The following is a 16,378-nucleotide window of genomic DNA, read 5'->3' as shown; positions in this document are numbered from 1 at the left end:
CCTCTCTAACCATTTTACAATTTTGTAAAAAGTACTTGTATGCCAGCACGCCTTTACTCTTTCTCTCTCTGCTTATATTCACCCACCCAAATCAAAGCACGTGTCTGTGAAACTAATAAATCGGGTAAGTCTTTGGGGACACACTTGTCAGAAGCTTTTCCATTGGCTTCAGCCAAATCCAGCAGGTTCTCCTCCAGCTGACTGACAAGCCCAGCAGGATTTGGCTTCAGGCAGGTAAGACCAGCTACCAGAGGCTTGCACCTTAGAAAGAAAATCGAGGGAGGGGTCTCCTCCTAAGCATGGCCAGGTCACCTCCCACTTACAGAAATTCCATTTACTGAAGGCATTTCTTACACTTCCTCTTGCTGCAACAGCTGACTTTCAGAGCAGTAAAAAATAAAATAAATAAAAAATTAGCCAGTGAGATGATATCAAATCACAGCAAGATAAAAACTTGGTGGCAGCAATCCAGAACAAAATGTTACCACCTGCTCATCTCCTGGTCCTGTCATTACCACCCTCCTTTAAAGCTGTCCCGTGTTTCCCTCTGCCAAATGACGAAGCATTGTGCAGAACCTGAGAGCCTCTTGCTGCATTGGCAAAGTACAGCCCAGGAGCCGAGTGGAGAACTGCGAGCAAGGGCAAGGAAAGCGTGCCAGCTCGACTCCATGGCACACAAGAGCTGTCTGTCTCAGAGGGCTGGCTTCTCTCCAGTGTGAGGCTAGAGATTCACCTCGTGCACAGAGCTCACCCCGAGCTGGGAGCTCCATCAGGAACCACAGGTGTGAGGCTGCAGGTGTTCCTACAAACACACATGCAGAGGCCTGTCCTTTGCTCCTTAGATGGGCATTAATGAGCTACTTGGATGTGAAATGGTCTATTTAAAGAGTGACATTTGGAGATGTAACCAATGCTCAGGGCACCTGCAGGAACATTAATCATGTAATTCAAGGTGAGTGCTTCCAAGTGCAGCCTGGCAGCGCACATCTGTGCAAAAGGGCATTTCCCCTCCCACCAGCAGCACTGCTCTCAAAGCATACACACTTCATAAAGAATTTCCTGTTCTTTGCCTGGTTTTTGACAGTCTGCCTCCACTTCAGCAGCCAGCAGGAAGAGAGCATGGTCCAGCCAGTGGGGCCAAGCCCAGACCCCACAGCAGTTCTGCCCAGTGTACTGCCGCCTGGAAGGGTGGGAAGGAGCACCTTGCTTGAACTTCAGGGCAAAAGCAGGATGCAGCCACTGCCATGGGCAACAGGAGAGTCACAAAGCCTAAAGCCATTCCCCAAGTCTGCTAACAAGCTGGGGCTTTAGGTATTTCCCAAGCCTTATGACATCTGTTTTTATTTTCATGTCCACAAATACTCATCCCATGGAGAATTAAGACTGCTCCGAGTACTTAAACCTAACTTGAAGACTTCTGACCTGAACACACTAAAATATAATTAAAGCACAAGATGCTGCCCTTGCTCAACTCTCAGAAGGAATTATATTAAACTTTTTGGGTTTGGGACTAGACCAAATTGGTCAGAGTCTCCTGCCCTGATAGCTGCATTTATTTTGAAAGTGGGGAAAGGGGTAGTGTAGACTGCTGTTTAATACATACTTAGCTCAAATTGCCATTTGAATCTTTTGGAGCTCCAAAAAATGCAATAGGAATGAGGGAAGGGCATATAAAAGAAGAAGAAGAGACATGCATGACAGCACTCTTGATGAATTTATATGGTGCAGTGGTAAAAAGAAAAGGAGGAATCTACATCTATGAGCCCTGACAACACTCCTCTCAGCAGCACTTGGAACCAAGGCAAGAATAAATAGTTCTTTATCTTCTCTATAGTCCTATCTATTGCTTATCAAACTTTCCAACTAATCAGAACGAAACCACAGATAATCATGAAACCTGCTTTTAAAAGAAAATAATGCTTTTAACCATCACTAGCATCAGTGACAAAAAATGTTATCAAGTTTTTAGTTGTTTTATCTTTACGGTTCATATTTTCAGGTTCTGCTCTGCAGTTATCTGTGAAGATTAAGCTTTTAAATGAAATGCTGTGGTTTGCTTTAAACACGCCACGGCACTGAGCAGTTCCGTTTCAGAAAAAGAGATGCCAATATTATCATGTATAAAACATATCCAAAAGAGGCACAGCTCTCAGGAAGGAACAAAAACCTTACAGTCCAAGTCAATACACAACCTGCCCCTATCAAAGCTACATATCCACACAAGTTGGAGAAAAATTATCCAAATACCCTGTGCCATTCACGTCACTCAATAGCAAGAAGTAAGTTAGCCAGAAACCCCAAAGCTGTGCTTAAAGTTTGCTTTCATCCCTTCTCCTCCCACCAATATCTTCTAACTGTGGTTCTGAAGGCAACAGACCTCAGTAAACACCAAACAAGCAACAACAAAAATCCATTTTCATGCATTTCAGCAACCTACCTGATATTTTCATTGAGAGTATAAAGCTCATTGTTCTGCAAGCCTCCCCCTTTGAACACATTTATCACTGCTGTTTGTACACTGCCAAAAAAAGAAATAAGACAGGACAACATCCATGAACAACAGTGTGATTTACCACAGAGCACAGCATGAGCAAGACACCAAAAGCAGAGGGATTACAAGCAGGTGAAGTTAATTACCCTTAAATATTTCCACTATGTATCACCTTGAAATTGTTACTCTTAATTACCTGCATCTCCCCTGGGAGACAGAGCAGAACCAAATAACTTGAGTTCTGCCTGGGATAAGCAAGGGAAAGCTGTCACAGGACACAGCTTGTGCCAGATGTCTCTTGAACACAACTGTTCGGGGGATCTTTGCTGCGTGCTGCAGGTTAGTTGCTACGAGGAGACAGATTTTCGCTAGTATCTGCTGAACACATCACACTGCATTATCCATGATCCTACCAGGAACCACCCACTCTGCAGCATCTGGCAAGACCCTGGCCATGCTGGAAGATGCTCTGCAGCCAGCATCCCCTCAGTCAGATCCGAGTTTAAGCACCGTTAATGCTTGTAAGATGCTGTTGGAGTATTTCTAATTCTCTCACCAGCACAGAGGAAGTTACAAAGTGACAGCAGACAAGGTTTTAGAAGGTCTAAAGCTTGCCATGGCTAACAAGGGCATATGTCATTCCCAGAACAGACATTCCCTTCTGTGGGCCAGTTATAGCATCTGCATGCTTCACAGATCTCAGCCACTATCATGGCACAAAACTGCGATGTTTTTGCCAGGCTACTTTTGTGTGACACTGGTAAACTGAGCTAGGTCAGCAAGCAAGAACAGTCTGCAGAGCACAGAGCTGGTGCCAGGTGCCAGAAGAGAAGGTGGGAACACCCACTTCTGGTAGCAGCAGACCATTACATCAAGACATAAGACATGACATTCTTCACCTTTCACACTGTTTTTCCAGTTGCTGTTGCTGCATGACACACACAGCAGACAGGATTTAGCTATCAATAGGAAATGCTGATTGAAGCCACAAGCTTAGTTGTTGTCAGAGGAACTTGACTGTGATAAAAACTTCATAATATGCAAACACACGCCTTTGTGAATTAATAAACTGCACTTATTACAGTATAGGAATGTGTTTTCCTAAATGGTACTTCAAAGATGCAACTGTTAACAAAAAGCCATTCTGCTTTACTTCAAGACAGTATGGCTGAACAACACTGGCCAAAGCCAACTGAGCATTAGTAGGTTTAAATTTTTCCACTCCACAGATGCTTTCAATGCCAGCAAAGTCTGGACACGCCAAAAATTCGTGTATGCTTATAAACAGATGAGCTTAGTCATAAATGGTGTGAAGCACAAGCATAAGATGCACATGACCCTGGCACTGAGGAGCCACTGCAGGGCAAGGGCTCACCCAGGTGGGCCCAGCTCACCTGTTCCAGGCAGAGTTGGAGCTGAGCTGCATCGCCTGCCGGGCTGCCTGGAACCGAGGCAGGTCACTGAGGACAGGGGAGCTCATGAAGCGAGGTCGAGGCCTTCTGAACGAGCCCATCCTGTGGAACTGGAGCGCCAAGGACAGAGCTACGGTGAACCCTCCTTTCATAGGGTCAGGTGGAGCTGAGCAGGACCATCAGAAACGCTCTTCTCTCCAAGGTTCAAGCGCCAATCTCAGCAATGTCCATGAGTCCTCAAGCCCAAGGATTCAGTCAAAACCAAAGAGTCAGCCCTGCACTAGCAGTTCCCCACCGTGCCGGGCTGTGCCACGCGCTGCATGATGAAGGAACTGAAGCAATCCTGCAATGCAGAGAAAGGAAAAAAGTAAGGCAGAGAAGGGAGGAAGGGAGGGAGGAAAATATCCTGTGCCATTAACAGCAGCTTTGGGAAGACTCTGGAATTCCAGAGTTCTTCAACAGTGCCATTTCCCATCTTGCCCCTTAAACAATGGCCCAACAGAAATGCAAGCATGGTCTCTCTTTTAACTTCAATTTCAGAGATGCAAGAACAGAGATGACTCAACTCTTCTGCCAGAGGCACTTTACAAATACCTTTAAATAGTTAGCCACTTGGCCTGTATATAAAATAATAGGAACTGGAGAAAGAGAAAACCATTCCACTAGAGAGGTAGAAAAGATGAACAATGGAAAAGATGAACAGACTAACACAGTGCTTTTTTTTGAGAAGTGTTGTGCAAGAGAATAAACCCACATGCTACCAGTTCACTACAAAAAGGATATCATAAGGAGCTTCTTCAGAAGAGTTCTGACATCCAGATATTTTGAGAATAAGCAGGGCTTTTATGTTTCTGGTTTTTCTACAGCACAAGAAGTAATTGCTAGGCCAATTACGAAATGCCCGTATTTTCCACTCTGATCATCGTCTCCATGTAGATGACTATGTAGCCCCAAGTAAACCACAGAAATAGAAGAACTGAGCTTGAATAAAAGCCACAAAAAAACTTTGGCAAAGCTTCTGTACTTTGAAATCCTCCCACTTTAGATGAATACAAGCAGTAGATGTAGCTGGCAGTTTGGAGAATGAGATGTGGGACACAGGAGAGCAGAGGGGGAAAAGAAACAAACAAAAAAGTTGTGTAACTGAACAGCACATGAAAGACCTAAAGCAAGATCTCTTTTCTACTTGATCTTCAGCACGAGGTGAATGTTACATGCAAGAAAGCAGCCTTCTTCCCATGTGGCCAGCCCCATTTTACACTGAGCTCACTTTGTTAGCCCAGTTCTGCACAGCCTTGGCAGATTCTGATCAATCACCACCAAGCCTTTGCAAGGCCCTTGCTGCGCCATGGACACCACATGCCCTGCCAACGAGGAAAAATGGAGAAAACACTCCATTTTTTAGGCACTGAAACACACAGTACTATCATTCTTGGTGCAATTCAAGAAATTAATACGGTTGTTATACCCTCACAAGCTAAATACAGTTTGCAGAGATCTCTGTGGAGCTGGAACATGGCTACAAGTACAACTTTTTCCTTCCTTAGACAACTCCTGGCTGTCTTCAGAGATTACAAAGCCCAGACAGTCTTTTGTGACATAAGCTTAGTCTTAACTGTTTTTGCTTGAAAGGGCAGCAACCTGTTGATTCTTTGGCTGCTCTGTTACAATTAAAATTAAAACAAAGTCGTAACTTTAAGACACCAATACTAAATGTAAACTAGCACAACCACAGCAGCAGGATCTTTTGTGCATCTTTTGCAGCAGCAGTTCATTTGACATTGCCCTCACATTTTCAATCTGCCAGCAATTTCTCCATTGACAACTGTAACCACATCAGAAATCAGCAGAGGAAAAAGCTACAGCACCTTGGAGAGCCGAGGCAGGGTCTTTTCAGAGCAGACCAAAGGGTGGCCGCGAGGCAAAGCCCAAGTATAGCGCCTGTTTCTGCTGCAAAGCAAGAGCTGGTGCCAATGTTTGTCTACAAGTTCCAAAGCTGACAGCATGAGGAGCTGAATGAGTGGCAGCTCACTTCTCCCAGCAGCACTGCAAAACTTCTCACTTGACAATCTTTACACACAGAAACACAAAATGATTTGGGTTGGAAGAGACCTTAGAGACCATCTGGTTCCAACCCCCCTGCCACAGGCAGAGACACCTTTCACTTTCAGAGGTGAAAGATGCAATATAAGCATTGTTTCTAGCAGGCATTTAACCAGGCTAGAAAGCAGTGGTTAATGTGCTAACCTACAAGCCTCGTCTTACCACTACTCCAGGTGCCACAAGGGCATGCAAGCACCTTTCTCCGCAGTAACGAAATCATTTTGTAGGATGCATTTATAGTCATTTGAATTATATTAAGTTGCAAGGGTAAAGCTTAAATTCAGAAATGTAAAACAATGTAACAATCTCTGTGCCTTAGCATACATAAATTTAATTATGGGTAGGAAATCCTTTGTCCCGTTCTGGGCAAACAGTAAAACACCACAATCCGGAAGGTCACTCCTGAGTTTGGGCTATGGATTTACAAGACAGATTCCACACAGCAGAGCCATGGCATTACACTGGGCCCCACAATGAATTTCCTGAGCACTTCTTACCTAGAGAATGTGCTTAAGCTCATTGAAACATACATGTTGTTTTCCTTAATCTCTGTTAAAAGTCACCAGGTTAGATAAAAACAAGCTCTTGCCTGCCAGGAGTAGATAAGGCACCCCTCTGCTTCCCCCAACCCAGCCTGCAATGTATGTTACTGTCAAGTGAACCTCACTCTAAAATCTCATTAGGAATTTAAAGCAAGATCTTCATCTTTAGGATTTGATTCAGAGTCTTATTTTTATTTGTTCAGGACTCAAAGACACTAATCTCTCCTATCTTCTCTAAACCCAGTAACAACTGAATGGCAGGCACACCAAACTCTTACTCTAAAGGCAGGCTAACCCTAAATGGTATCCAAACATAGCTGGCCCTTATGTTACCAGAACTGGAAATGCCAACCTGTGGCACTCTGTCCCCATGCCTACAGCCCATTTAAACTGTTTTCAGACTTCCATAAAGCTCAAAGTAAGAGAGGGTTTACTAAAAATCTGATTTTTGTCACATGTACTCTGCAGATCCTGTGCACCCACCTAAAGGTACAACAAAGCACCTGAACCCAATCAAACACTTCCATCACACCAGATTTTCCTTTCACAGCAACTAGCTCCCACTGAAAGCTTTTCCCAAAGCAAGGAAGCCTTGTAAATAATGCTTCATTTTCACAGGGAGGTTGCTTGTTTCTTGGCAATATCTGTAGTGTGCATTCTGCAGTGTGCAATTTTCTGGCTTTTTACTGGGAGAAACTACCCCTGTGGCAAGAAAGGCATTAACATAGTTATAGGTTAGTAAGAAGCCCTCATGGTATTCAGGCTATTTGAGCTATTGGGAATGAACAGCATTTAGCAAAATGCTGAGCAAGGAACAATTTTCCTTTTCATTTTGCTGTGAAAACTCTCACAGAATTATGCAGAAATGGTCAGAAACAGACACTGCTCTCCTAGAGGCTTTCAGTATAAACTCCTTCACTTCTGCAGTTTCTTCTTGCTAGGATTAAAGTGATTTAGAAGAAACCATTTTATTTAGAAAATAAAACTTAATTTCTAATAATCATAATCCTATTAGCAACCACAGAACTAGAAACAGCTTTACAGAGAAGTAATTACTTTTCCCCTTTTATACAGAATGATGGGAGACACCAGGACACAGCATGTTCCAGGCACCAAGCAACATTCTCTCCATCAATTATAAAAGACATTAAGAGTCAGGGACTGAAGTGCAGTGACTGCATAAGACATACAGCCACACCAGATAATCTTTCACTGCCACGTGCTTCAGCTGCTGGGATAATGCTTTACATGGCATCAGGGGATTTCAAATTGCTTGCCAGCTGATACATCCTAAAACATTCCCCACTCTCCTCATCTTGCTTAGTGACCCTGCAGACCTTTTTGGCAAGACACTTGTCACGACTAAGTCTGAGAGACAGGTATTGCTCCTCCTTCCCTTCCAGATGTCCACCCTCCCCGGTCCTTCTGTTTTCCTTATCCTTGGTTACCGTCACAAAGTCCAGCTACCAAAACCCTCTAGAGCTGTAACAAGGAAGATTTGTCACCTGTGTAAAACTCAGGTCTTCAAGGGAGCTAACTCTGCAGAGATTAAAGTCAATGTTCCCAACTGAGGCAGCACAGCAGGACAATGAGTCAATCTGAAAACAATGTCATTTCATCTACTTGTAATTCATCACATCTGAGTAAACACTTTTAGGATTAATCTGAATCTTCAAAGAAAAGAATTGAGCATTGAGACAAATCCTCTTCCAACACACATAGATACAGACATTTATAAAAACATTACACTCTTGAAGCTAGGAAATTTTTATTATTTGTTTTCTGTTAGCCATGAAAAACAACAGAGAAATCATTATAAAATGATTTCATGAATTGACCTTTCCCTCACAACAGGCCATAATACATCTGCCCATCTGGAGGAAAAGCAAGATCAGGAGCTACCCCTACTTCAATCTCTCTCTCTACTAAAGAAAGAATAAACCAAATAAAGAACCAGCAGCAATTTCTCGAAATGATGAATCTTCATGATAATCTTGGGCAAAACAAACAAAAGGCCCATGGTAACTGAGATTTAACAGAACAGACCTTTTAAAATTCCTCTGATGTCTTCTCTGCAAAACTCAGAGCAACAGCTGCTAACAGAAGTGACATGACAGAAAAAAATTACAACTGTTTTTTGCTTCTTGGAGAAAACTTTCACCAACATTACTTCATAACAGATTCACACCAAAAAGCCACAAATCCAAAAGTAACATTAAAACACGAGGGAAAGAAATAGTGGAGAATGAAACAGAGCAATAAAGAATGATGGTTTATCCTGACATAACTGGTGTTGTGCCATTTAATTATTTTTAGTGTTAAAAATAGCCCCTTCATGAAGAAAAATATACACTTGCTTATATTTCTCTTTTATATGCTCCATGCAGTTGTGACATTTATGACCTATGATCACAAAATACACAAACTGGAGATTGCAACATGCACCTGAATATTTTGTACTAATTTTGAGTGTAGAAGAAGTGTATTCTTTAGAAAAATACCTCACTGTACTAAGCCTACAATGCTCCATGAGCAGTCCCATCTTGCCTCAGACAAAAAGTATGCAGAGAGCTAACAAGATTCTTGTTAGCTGATTCTTCTTCCAGCCCAATAAATCTTTAACAAAGTATGTGACTGGCAAAACCCTTGATACGAGTTCAACTGACAAGACCTGAAGACACTATTTCTGACAAAAATCCCTCATTTGCCTGCTGTGCAGCCACACTGAGAAGTGGAGAAGCAGCCCACAACCTGTAACTTGGAGTCTTGTGGGTCATCATAATTACACATGGCACATGCATGGACTTCATTTATATGCTAACACAGACAGTATTTGCCACTGCTAAATTAACAGCACATTCACTTCCTCCTACAGCTCCCAATTGCTCAGTTTCTTAAAATTAAACAAGGTTTGATCATCGTCTCTCCTACTTTTCAGGAGAGATGATCAAATTGAGATTCACTCCATAACTAACAGAGGTTATTTCTGGTCAACAATGATCAGAAGCTGTGCCTTAGATATACCTCAGAAGCTATCAAAAGCAAGAGTGTCAAAAATGTTGGAGCAGTCTAGGGTCCAATTTCAAGGCAGTCTTTCCTACACCCTCATCCTTTCATGCCTTCACACCTTTGGCTATCTGACCCATGAAAAGTTGAGAGCTTAATCCACAGCCCATAAGGAACAACAGGCATCTAACTAAATACTGATCTTAATATGGCTTGAATCAAGTCTTGAAGCAGCATGGAAAAGCGGTGACACTTAGTCTCATGAGCAGCTCCTCACATAAAGAAGTGTATCTCCAGGTGTGCTCATCACCAGGAGCACAGCTCATGCTAGGAGACATTCCCAGCTCAGGAAGGTAAGTGGAAGAGGACCAGCCTCCAGGTCTTTCAGTCTTGTCGACAGGATTAATTCAAGTCTCAAACTTTAGAAGACAGCTTCTTCCACCCATAAATTAATGGTGCTTGTTTCTGAAATCCCAAAAATCATCTCAGAAATTCTGCAAGGGGAAACTGTGGTGAGACTATGATGAGGGATCACAGGCCATAGGCAGGCTCAGGGGCCATGCCCCTACTCCTCAGCACAAGGGCAGGATCCAGGACAATGCTCCACTTCCACTGGGCACAGCCAAATGAAGTGCTGTGCCCTAGATGCTGTCCCACGGGGGAACACAAGGTGATTCTTCAAGCTCTTTGTGCAGGTTCGTGCCAGCTGGGGAATGCAGGACTGCAGCCAGCCAAAGCACACTACCTGCAACCCCATGAGACACCTCCTGCCAGCCCCTGGCTGTCCCCAGCCTGTGCACTGCCTGTCTGCCTGCCCCACATCTGCAGCCTGCCCCCCTGCCCCTCCCTGCACCATGGGAAAGCCCTGAGGGATCCCAGGGAGGCTCAGCCCCAGGCAGATGGGCCACTCAGTCCTGCAAATCACTCCTTTCATCAAGAGCTCTTGGAGGCATACTAATAAAAATAATTAGCTCAATTTTCTGGCTGAGGAAATAAAAGTTGCTAAGCCAGTGAAGTGACTTAGCCTGGTCTTCAACCTTGCAAGCCAGCATCCTATTCATCAAACAAAAATATCCCTCTAAGCTGCTTTAATGAACCTTTCAAATTATTTGACAGTGTTGGAGAGAAAAGGATGAATCTGATCTACCTCACCTCTCCCTTCCTAAGATGATTAAATACCAAAAGATGTCTTTTTTTCAGCTTCATCACCATGAAGGCAGCAACTTGATGTCTCATAACCAGTCCTGAGATATTCTACTGGCCTCACATATCTGTAATTAAAATTGTTAGATTTCAGCTATTGAGCTTAAATATGTTATCAAAGTGACATCAGTAGAATAGGGGGAAACAGCTCTCTTGATACAAAGTTCACACTCTGGTATGCAATCATATAATCTACAATTTTACTGCCACAAAACATTAGCTACCCAAAAGGAGATCTCACCTTCCTTATCTTCCTAGTACACACCCATCTCCACAATAGAGACAACAGCATCTCTCTTTTCCTTCCCCATCTTTTGCATATTCCCTCTTCCAATTTGCCCCACACCATGCTTTTATTCCCCATACATCACAAACAGATCTAACTTGGCTTTGATGGCAGAACCATTTATAAAGAAATTCAGTGGTATCCACTCAGATGTGCTCTGAGTTTCTGAGGTTAAATCAAACCTGAAACTCTGCTTAAGAGTGAGAGGAAATATATGAGGAGGGGAAAAACTCTTTGTGTATATCCCACCATGGTCTGAGAACCTTCTCTGTAGTTGAGAGACCCCTGCAGCCTCCTTGGAGTTTACAGCCAGTTCAAAGACTGCTGCTTCACGTCTCTATACATGCTAATACAGCTACTCATTAAAAAAATGTAAGAAATCAATAATAACACAGAGCAAGCCAGTTCAATGTGAACTAAAGAGGTCCATAGTAAAGAACACACACAGAAATATCTTCGTATGTAGGAGCAGCATCTAAGACAACAAAGTTATTTTGTTTTCTACCGTAGATATTCTTTGTTATTTCAAACAAATTTTTTAATTCCTAAGACTCACATCATTCAAAAAATGGGAGAAAATTTTTATGTATATTAAAAGGCACAATATATTTGCAAAACACTCTGACATGCTTGGGTGAGAATAAGAGGAGAACAGATCATTAAAATCACTTAGCTGACCAGAATTAAGGTAGAGACAAATTTGAATTAGATGCACTAACAGATGATTTAATCTGGTTGAAATAAATTTTATCCTCCTAATAAGCAATTGCCAGACCAAAACCTAGCTATGAAAGGCAAGACGCAAAAATGTCACACAGGCTCAGAAAACTGATATAACTGATGGAGTGGTTTGAGAATGAAAAAACACACTTACTTCTTTGGTACAATAGGAAACCAATCCAATAGAGAGGAGGAATGGATAAGAAGGGAAAGATAAGATCTATCACCATTTTCTGATCAACTCAAAGCTTTAGGGTATTTTAGGCTTTCCATAAAGTTGCATCTGTAACAGCTGGAGCAACCATCCTTTCAAAATGGATCACTGTGGTGCTATCCTAATTCACAGCAGCTAGCACTGATTCTTTTAAGCACCAAATTTATCTGCATCCATCTTTCCAGTTTCGCCCACCAACACATAGCAGATGTGAAATCACCAGTGCTTTGTCTCCAGTTGTATAGCAGGGCTTTACTCAAGCTATTAACACTCCAAAAATCACAGCTGGTTAAATGCAAAGCAGTGCTCCAAGGATCTCAGGCCCTCCATTCAGCAGCTCATACTGATCCAAGATCTAGCAGTCTTAAACTCACTGGATTAGCAGGTGATTTTCAAGAAATTCAGCTAAATGGAGACACACATGAAAACAAGGAAGATGAAACACATTTCCTTCCACTGGCAGTATTCTTGCATTCAACAGATGCCCTAGTAAATGCACCCCTACTGGAGAAAAACAGCCCAGGAATGTATCACTTGAATGACACAAGTATGAGTAAGCTATCAAATGCTTTCTGTAGAAAGGGCCTTTTGGACTGAATTATCAACTAAGTTTTCAAACCCAGAAACTAACTTAGCATGGCTCTCCCTTCTGAATTTCACCCATGTGGGAAGTGATAACACCACAAAGAGCCATTCCTTCAGCATGGGCTCTAAAAATATTGTCACAAGTCTCAGAGAAACTTTGACCATTTAGACCATTTGATCTTTTACACCATCCCTTCCTTGGTCAAATGTGGTGAAATTCACAAGCAAATTCCTAAGGGAATTCACAAGAGAGGAACAGACAAGGCACAGAATGCTTTCTTAAATGTGCTCAGCTCAAGGAGTAGCAGTGTATGGCTCCCTATCCAAGTGGAAAGCAGTTGTGGGATAGGCACTGTTGAACATCTTTGTCAGTGACAAGGACAGTGGCACTGAGCACATCCTCAGCAAGTTCACTGATGGCACCAAGCTGTGTGGTGCAGTCGAAGCACTGGAGGGAAGGGATGCCAGCCAGTGGGACACTGACAGGTTTGATGGCCTGAACATAAAGCTGAACAAGGCAAAGTGCACAGTTCTGCACCTGGGTCAAAACAATCCCAGGTACAAACACAGGCTGGAATGGATTGAGAGCAGCCCTGAGGAGATGGACTTGGGGGTGCTGGTGAATGAGAAGTGTGACATGACCCAGCAATGCGCAGCTGCAGCCCAAAAAGACAACCATATCCTGGGCTGCACCCAAAGCAGCGTGGCCAGCAGGTTAAAGGGGGTGATTCTCCCCCTCTACTCTGTTCTCCTGAGACCCCACCTGGAGTGCTGCATCCAGCTCTGGAGCCCCCAGCACAATAAGGACGTGGACCTGTTGGACAGAGCCCAGAGGAGGGCCATGAAGGTGATCAGAGGAGTGGAGTACCATTCCTATATGAACAGGGCGAGAGAGCTGGGGGTGTTCAGCCTTGGGAAGAGATGGCTCCAGGGAGACTTTAGAGCACCATCCAGTACTTAAATGGGTCCTTACAAGAGAGCTGGAGAGGAAGTGTGTTCAAGGGCATGCAGTGATAGGTGAAGGGGGAATGGCTTTAAAGAAAATAGGTTTAGATTAGACATTAGGAAGAAACTTTGTACTGTGAGGGTGATGAAACACCAAACAAGTTGCCTAGAGAAGCTGGAATTGTTCAAGGCCAAGCTGCACAGGGCTCTGAGCAACTTGGTCTAGTGGAAGGTGTCCTTGCCCATGCCTGGGGCTTGGAACTAAATGATCCTTAAGGTCCCTTCTAATCCAAAACATTCTATGTTTCTGTGATTGTATGCCAGGCAAAAGCATGGAGTGAGAGAAAAATGTAATTTCAAAAGCAAAAAGGTAATAATCAGTCCAAATGTAATAACATGTTCAATTTTCTAGGAATGTTAATCAGAAGGCATGCAAGATATACTTTATCAAAATCAAACAATAAGTCAGCAACCAAAATTACTTAAGAACTATCTCTACTGCAACTAGAATGACAATCTATTATCTTTGTGCTTCTTTGCACTTCATTCTTATTCCTTTTTGCTTGATTTTTGATTTCACACTCCTGTTGCTATTAGAAACCTAAGTATGCCCCACATTTTTAACCCTGGGGCTACAAAACATGGCAATTAAGTAGTTGCTTATACATCACAGCCCATCCTCAGCCAGCTGTAGTGTAACTGGGGTTTTGCTAAAATCCTCAGTCCATCTGAGCTGCACTTAAATGCATCTTGTGCAGTAAAAACAGGTTGTTATGCCCTACTGAATAGGCCCTGGAACCCAGCACACATTTAGTCAGTGTATATTTATGCTTGAACTCACAGCAGCAGAAACAATGAGTACAAAAGGCCATACATTATGGGCAAAAAAATCCACAAATACTACAGGCGCCTAAAAAGGTCACATGAAAACTGCACTCACTGAATATGAGTTATAAAAAGGATAAAGTTCTAGTACTTATGTGTCTGCTGCTTTTAAATCCCTGCTGATACATGCAAGTCCCATTCCTCTGCTCTTTCCGTAAGAATGGAAGCTGCATCAAAGAAAAGGTTAAATATCTCACCTATTCTATCTTTGGTTGCTGGAAATTTAAGGAATTGAAATTATTCCAAAAGGGAGTAAGGACTCAGTAAACACTACCTGTGTTCCAGCTGAACTTTGAAAGCGAACGTTTAAAGTCTTATCAGAGTTTCAGGTGATATCAGACAACCCATAAACACACTGCATAAAATTATTACAAAGAATTTTCATCTTGGAGGCGGAAGACAAATGCGAAACTGTCCCCTTAACTGTGCTGTAAAACTGCCAAAAGGAAATATTACTATTAGGCTGACAAATCAAAAAAGACTCCCAACAAGGGCTTGAGTGCACTTGTACTTCCCTGCCCACCCTTGTCACTGCCAGCTTGCCAGTGCCATCCACGCAGAACCCGCTGCAACACACCACACCTGACACGACAGCTACTTCAGCCAGAGATTTAGGACATCCCCCTCAAAGACAATCAAGAATAACCCACCCCTGGAAAAGTTTTTTCCTAGCTTCATCAAAATGCACATGTTTTTTGCTCAGGAACTTTTTTCCCTCAGATGTTGGATCTAAGCAAGAATGCCATTCTGAATGCAAATGAATTGCGCACCAAAAGCATACCTTGTCCTACATTACTGTGAAATCTGCATTTACTTGGGATCTGAAGTCTACTTTTTCTTGTCTTTTGGAGCACAAGAGAATAACCTTTTCATTTTTTAAGTTCAGTACTTTGGTAGGACTCCTAAGTTCATGAATCTCTTCTATGTTGCAGCTAAAAGAAAAGTCGCATGCCTTCTGCAGGAATTTCTTAGCACTCTTCACCCTATGTGACAGGTTGATCAATCACAATGGCCTCTTGGCTGTAAAAAGTATGAATACCTTTAACAGGAGAAGTTTAAGCAGAAAAAAAAAAAAAAAAAAAGAATGTAAGTGCTTTTACATCACAAGTCTCCATTTACCTACACAGACAGGCCATTAAGTTTTGGGTTGCTACCACTGATTATGTTCTCAAACCTAACACCTTTGTCATGGCTGTAAAATAGCTGACATAATTTACTGCACAGATTTTCAACTATAGGTCGTTTTTTGTTGTCAAAATGCTAACAAAGTTCTTCACAGAGGTAAGAGGACAGGATTTTACTTGCAGCTAGGGGGTTTTCAGGAAAGTCAGCTCATTAGAGACAAGACAGTGCCTTGTCTCCTCTGATTTAGAGCTACGCTATCAGGGGCTACTGCACAATTGGACTGTGGCATCTGTTTTAGAAAAAGAAATACGGAACCTGTGTATCACCTCCTGCGTTTTGTGCACGCTGCCTCACCATGAAATATGATATACATATATATATGGTATATACATTAAATATGTACAGACAGAGAGCCCTGTATGCGAGATGTAAACAGGTCTTGCTGATCCAGGTACCGACGAGTTCTGCATAACCGAGATCTTCCACACCACAAAAGTGCAGCACTGCCTATAAATACGCTCAGCACTTGTTTTTGACAAACGAAATATCCCTCTAGTCAAGACAGCTCACTTACATGAACAAACCGTCATATGACTGGAAAAGATGGAAAAAAATAGCTGTGCCTTGGACTGTTCTTTTCAGCATAGACAGCCAGGAGCTGCATTGACTGGGGTCACTGCTGGAACGACGTGCGGCTGTGGCTGATGTCCCGCGGAGAAGACGGTGGCAGTGAACGTGTTTGGCAATGGAAGGAACTGGAAAGTGGATTATGCCCACGAAATTGGAAAGCACTGTAAATGTTCCTAGGGCAGAGAGGTTCCGAGCGCACGTCGGGGAAAGATGGGCGGCACAGGCACGGGA

General features: G+C 42.8%; 1 protein-coding gene and 1 long non-coding RNA gene across 6 annotated transcripts in view; one reads left to right on the top strand and one right to left on the bottom strand.

The window, feature by feature from the left end:
• PRR5L (proline rich 5 like) overlaps positions 1-16,378 on the bottom strand; it is a 41,783-nt gene that overhangs the window by 24,102 nt on the left and 1,303 nt on the right. For 4 of the 5 annotated variants that reach the window (XM_086894057.1, XM_086894056.1, XM_086894058.1 and 1 more), the window contains exons 2-3: positions 3,886-4,246; positions 2,438-2,518 (exon numbers count right to left, since the gene is read on the bottom strand). In XM_086894057.1, coding sequence (XP_086750183.1) covers positions 2,438-2,518; positions 3,886-4,055 — 251 coding nt within the window. In that variant the 5' untranslated portion in view covers positions 4,056-4,246. Of the gene's footprint in view, positions 1-2,437; positions 2,519-3,885; positions 4,247-16,091; positions 16,321-16,378 lie in introns of those variants that run through there. The other variant, XM_086894059.1, reaches the window with a different exon arrangement.
• Positions 553-3,549, top strand: LOC147652533 (uncharacterized). The gene is made up of 2 exons (XR_015288311.1): positions 553-952; positions 1,085-3,549. It is a non-coding gene; the product is annotated as an uncharacterized LOC147652533 (long non-coding RNA).

This window comes from Cyanistes caeruleus, chromosome 6, assembly GCF_971803275.1.
Source record: "Cyanistes caeruleus chromosome 6, bCyaCae1.hap1.1, whole genome shotgun sequence".
Taxonomy (NCBI): domain Eukaryota; kingdom Metazoa; phylum Chordata; class Aves; order Passeriformes; family Paridae; genus Cyanistes; species Cyanistes caeruleus.
Note: the sequence above shows the minus strand (reverse complement) of the source record. Positions and strands in the feature narration are given on the sequence as shown.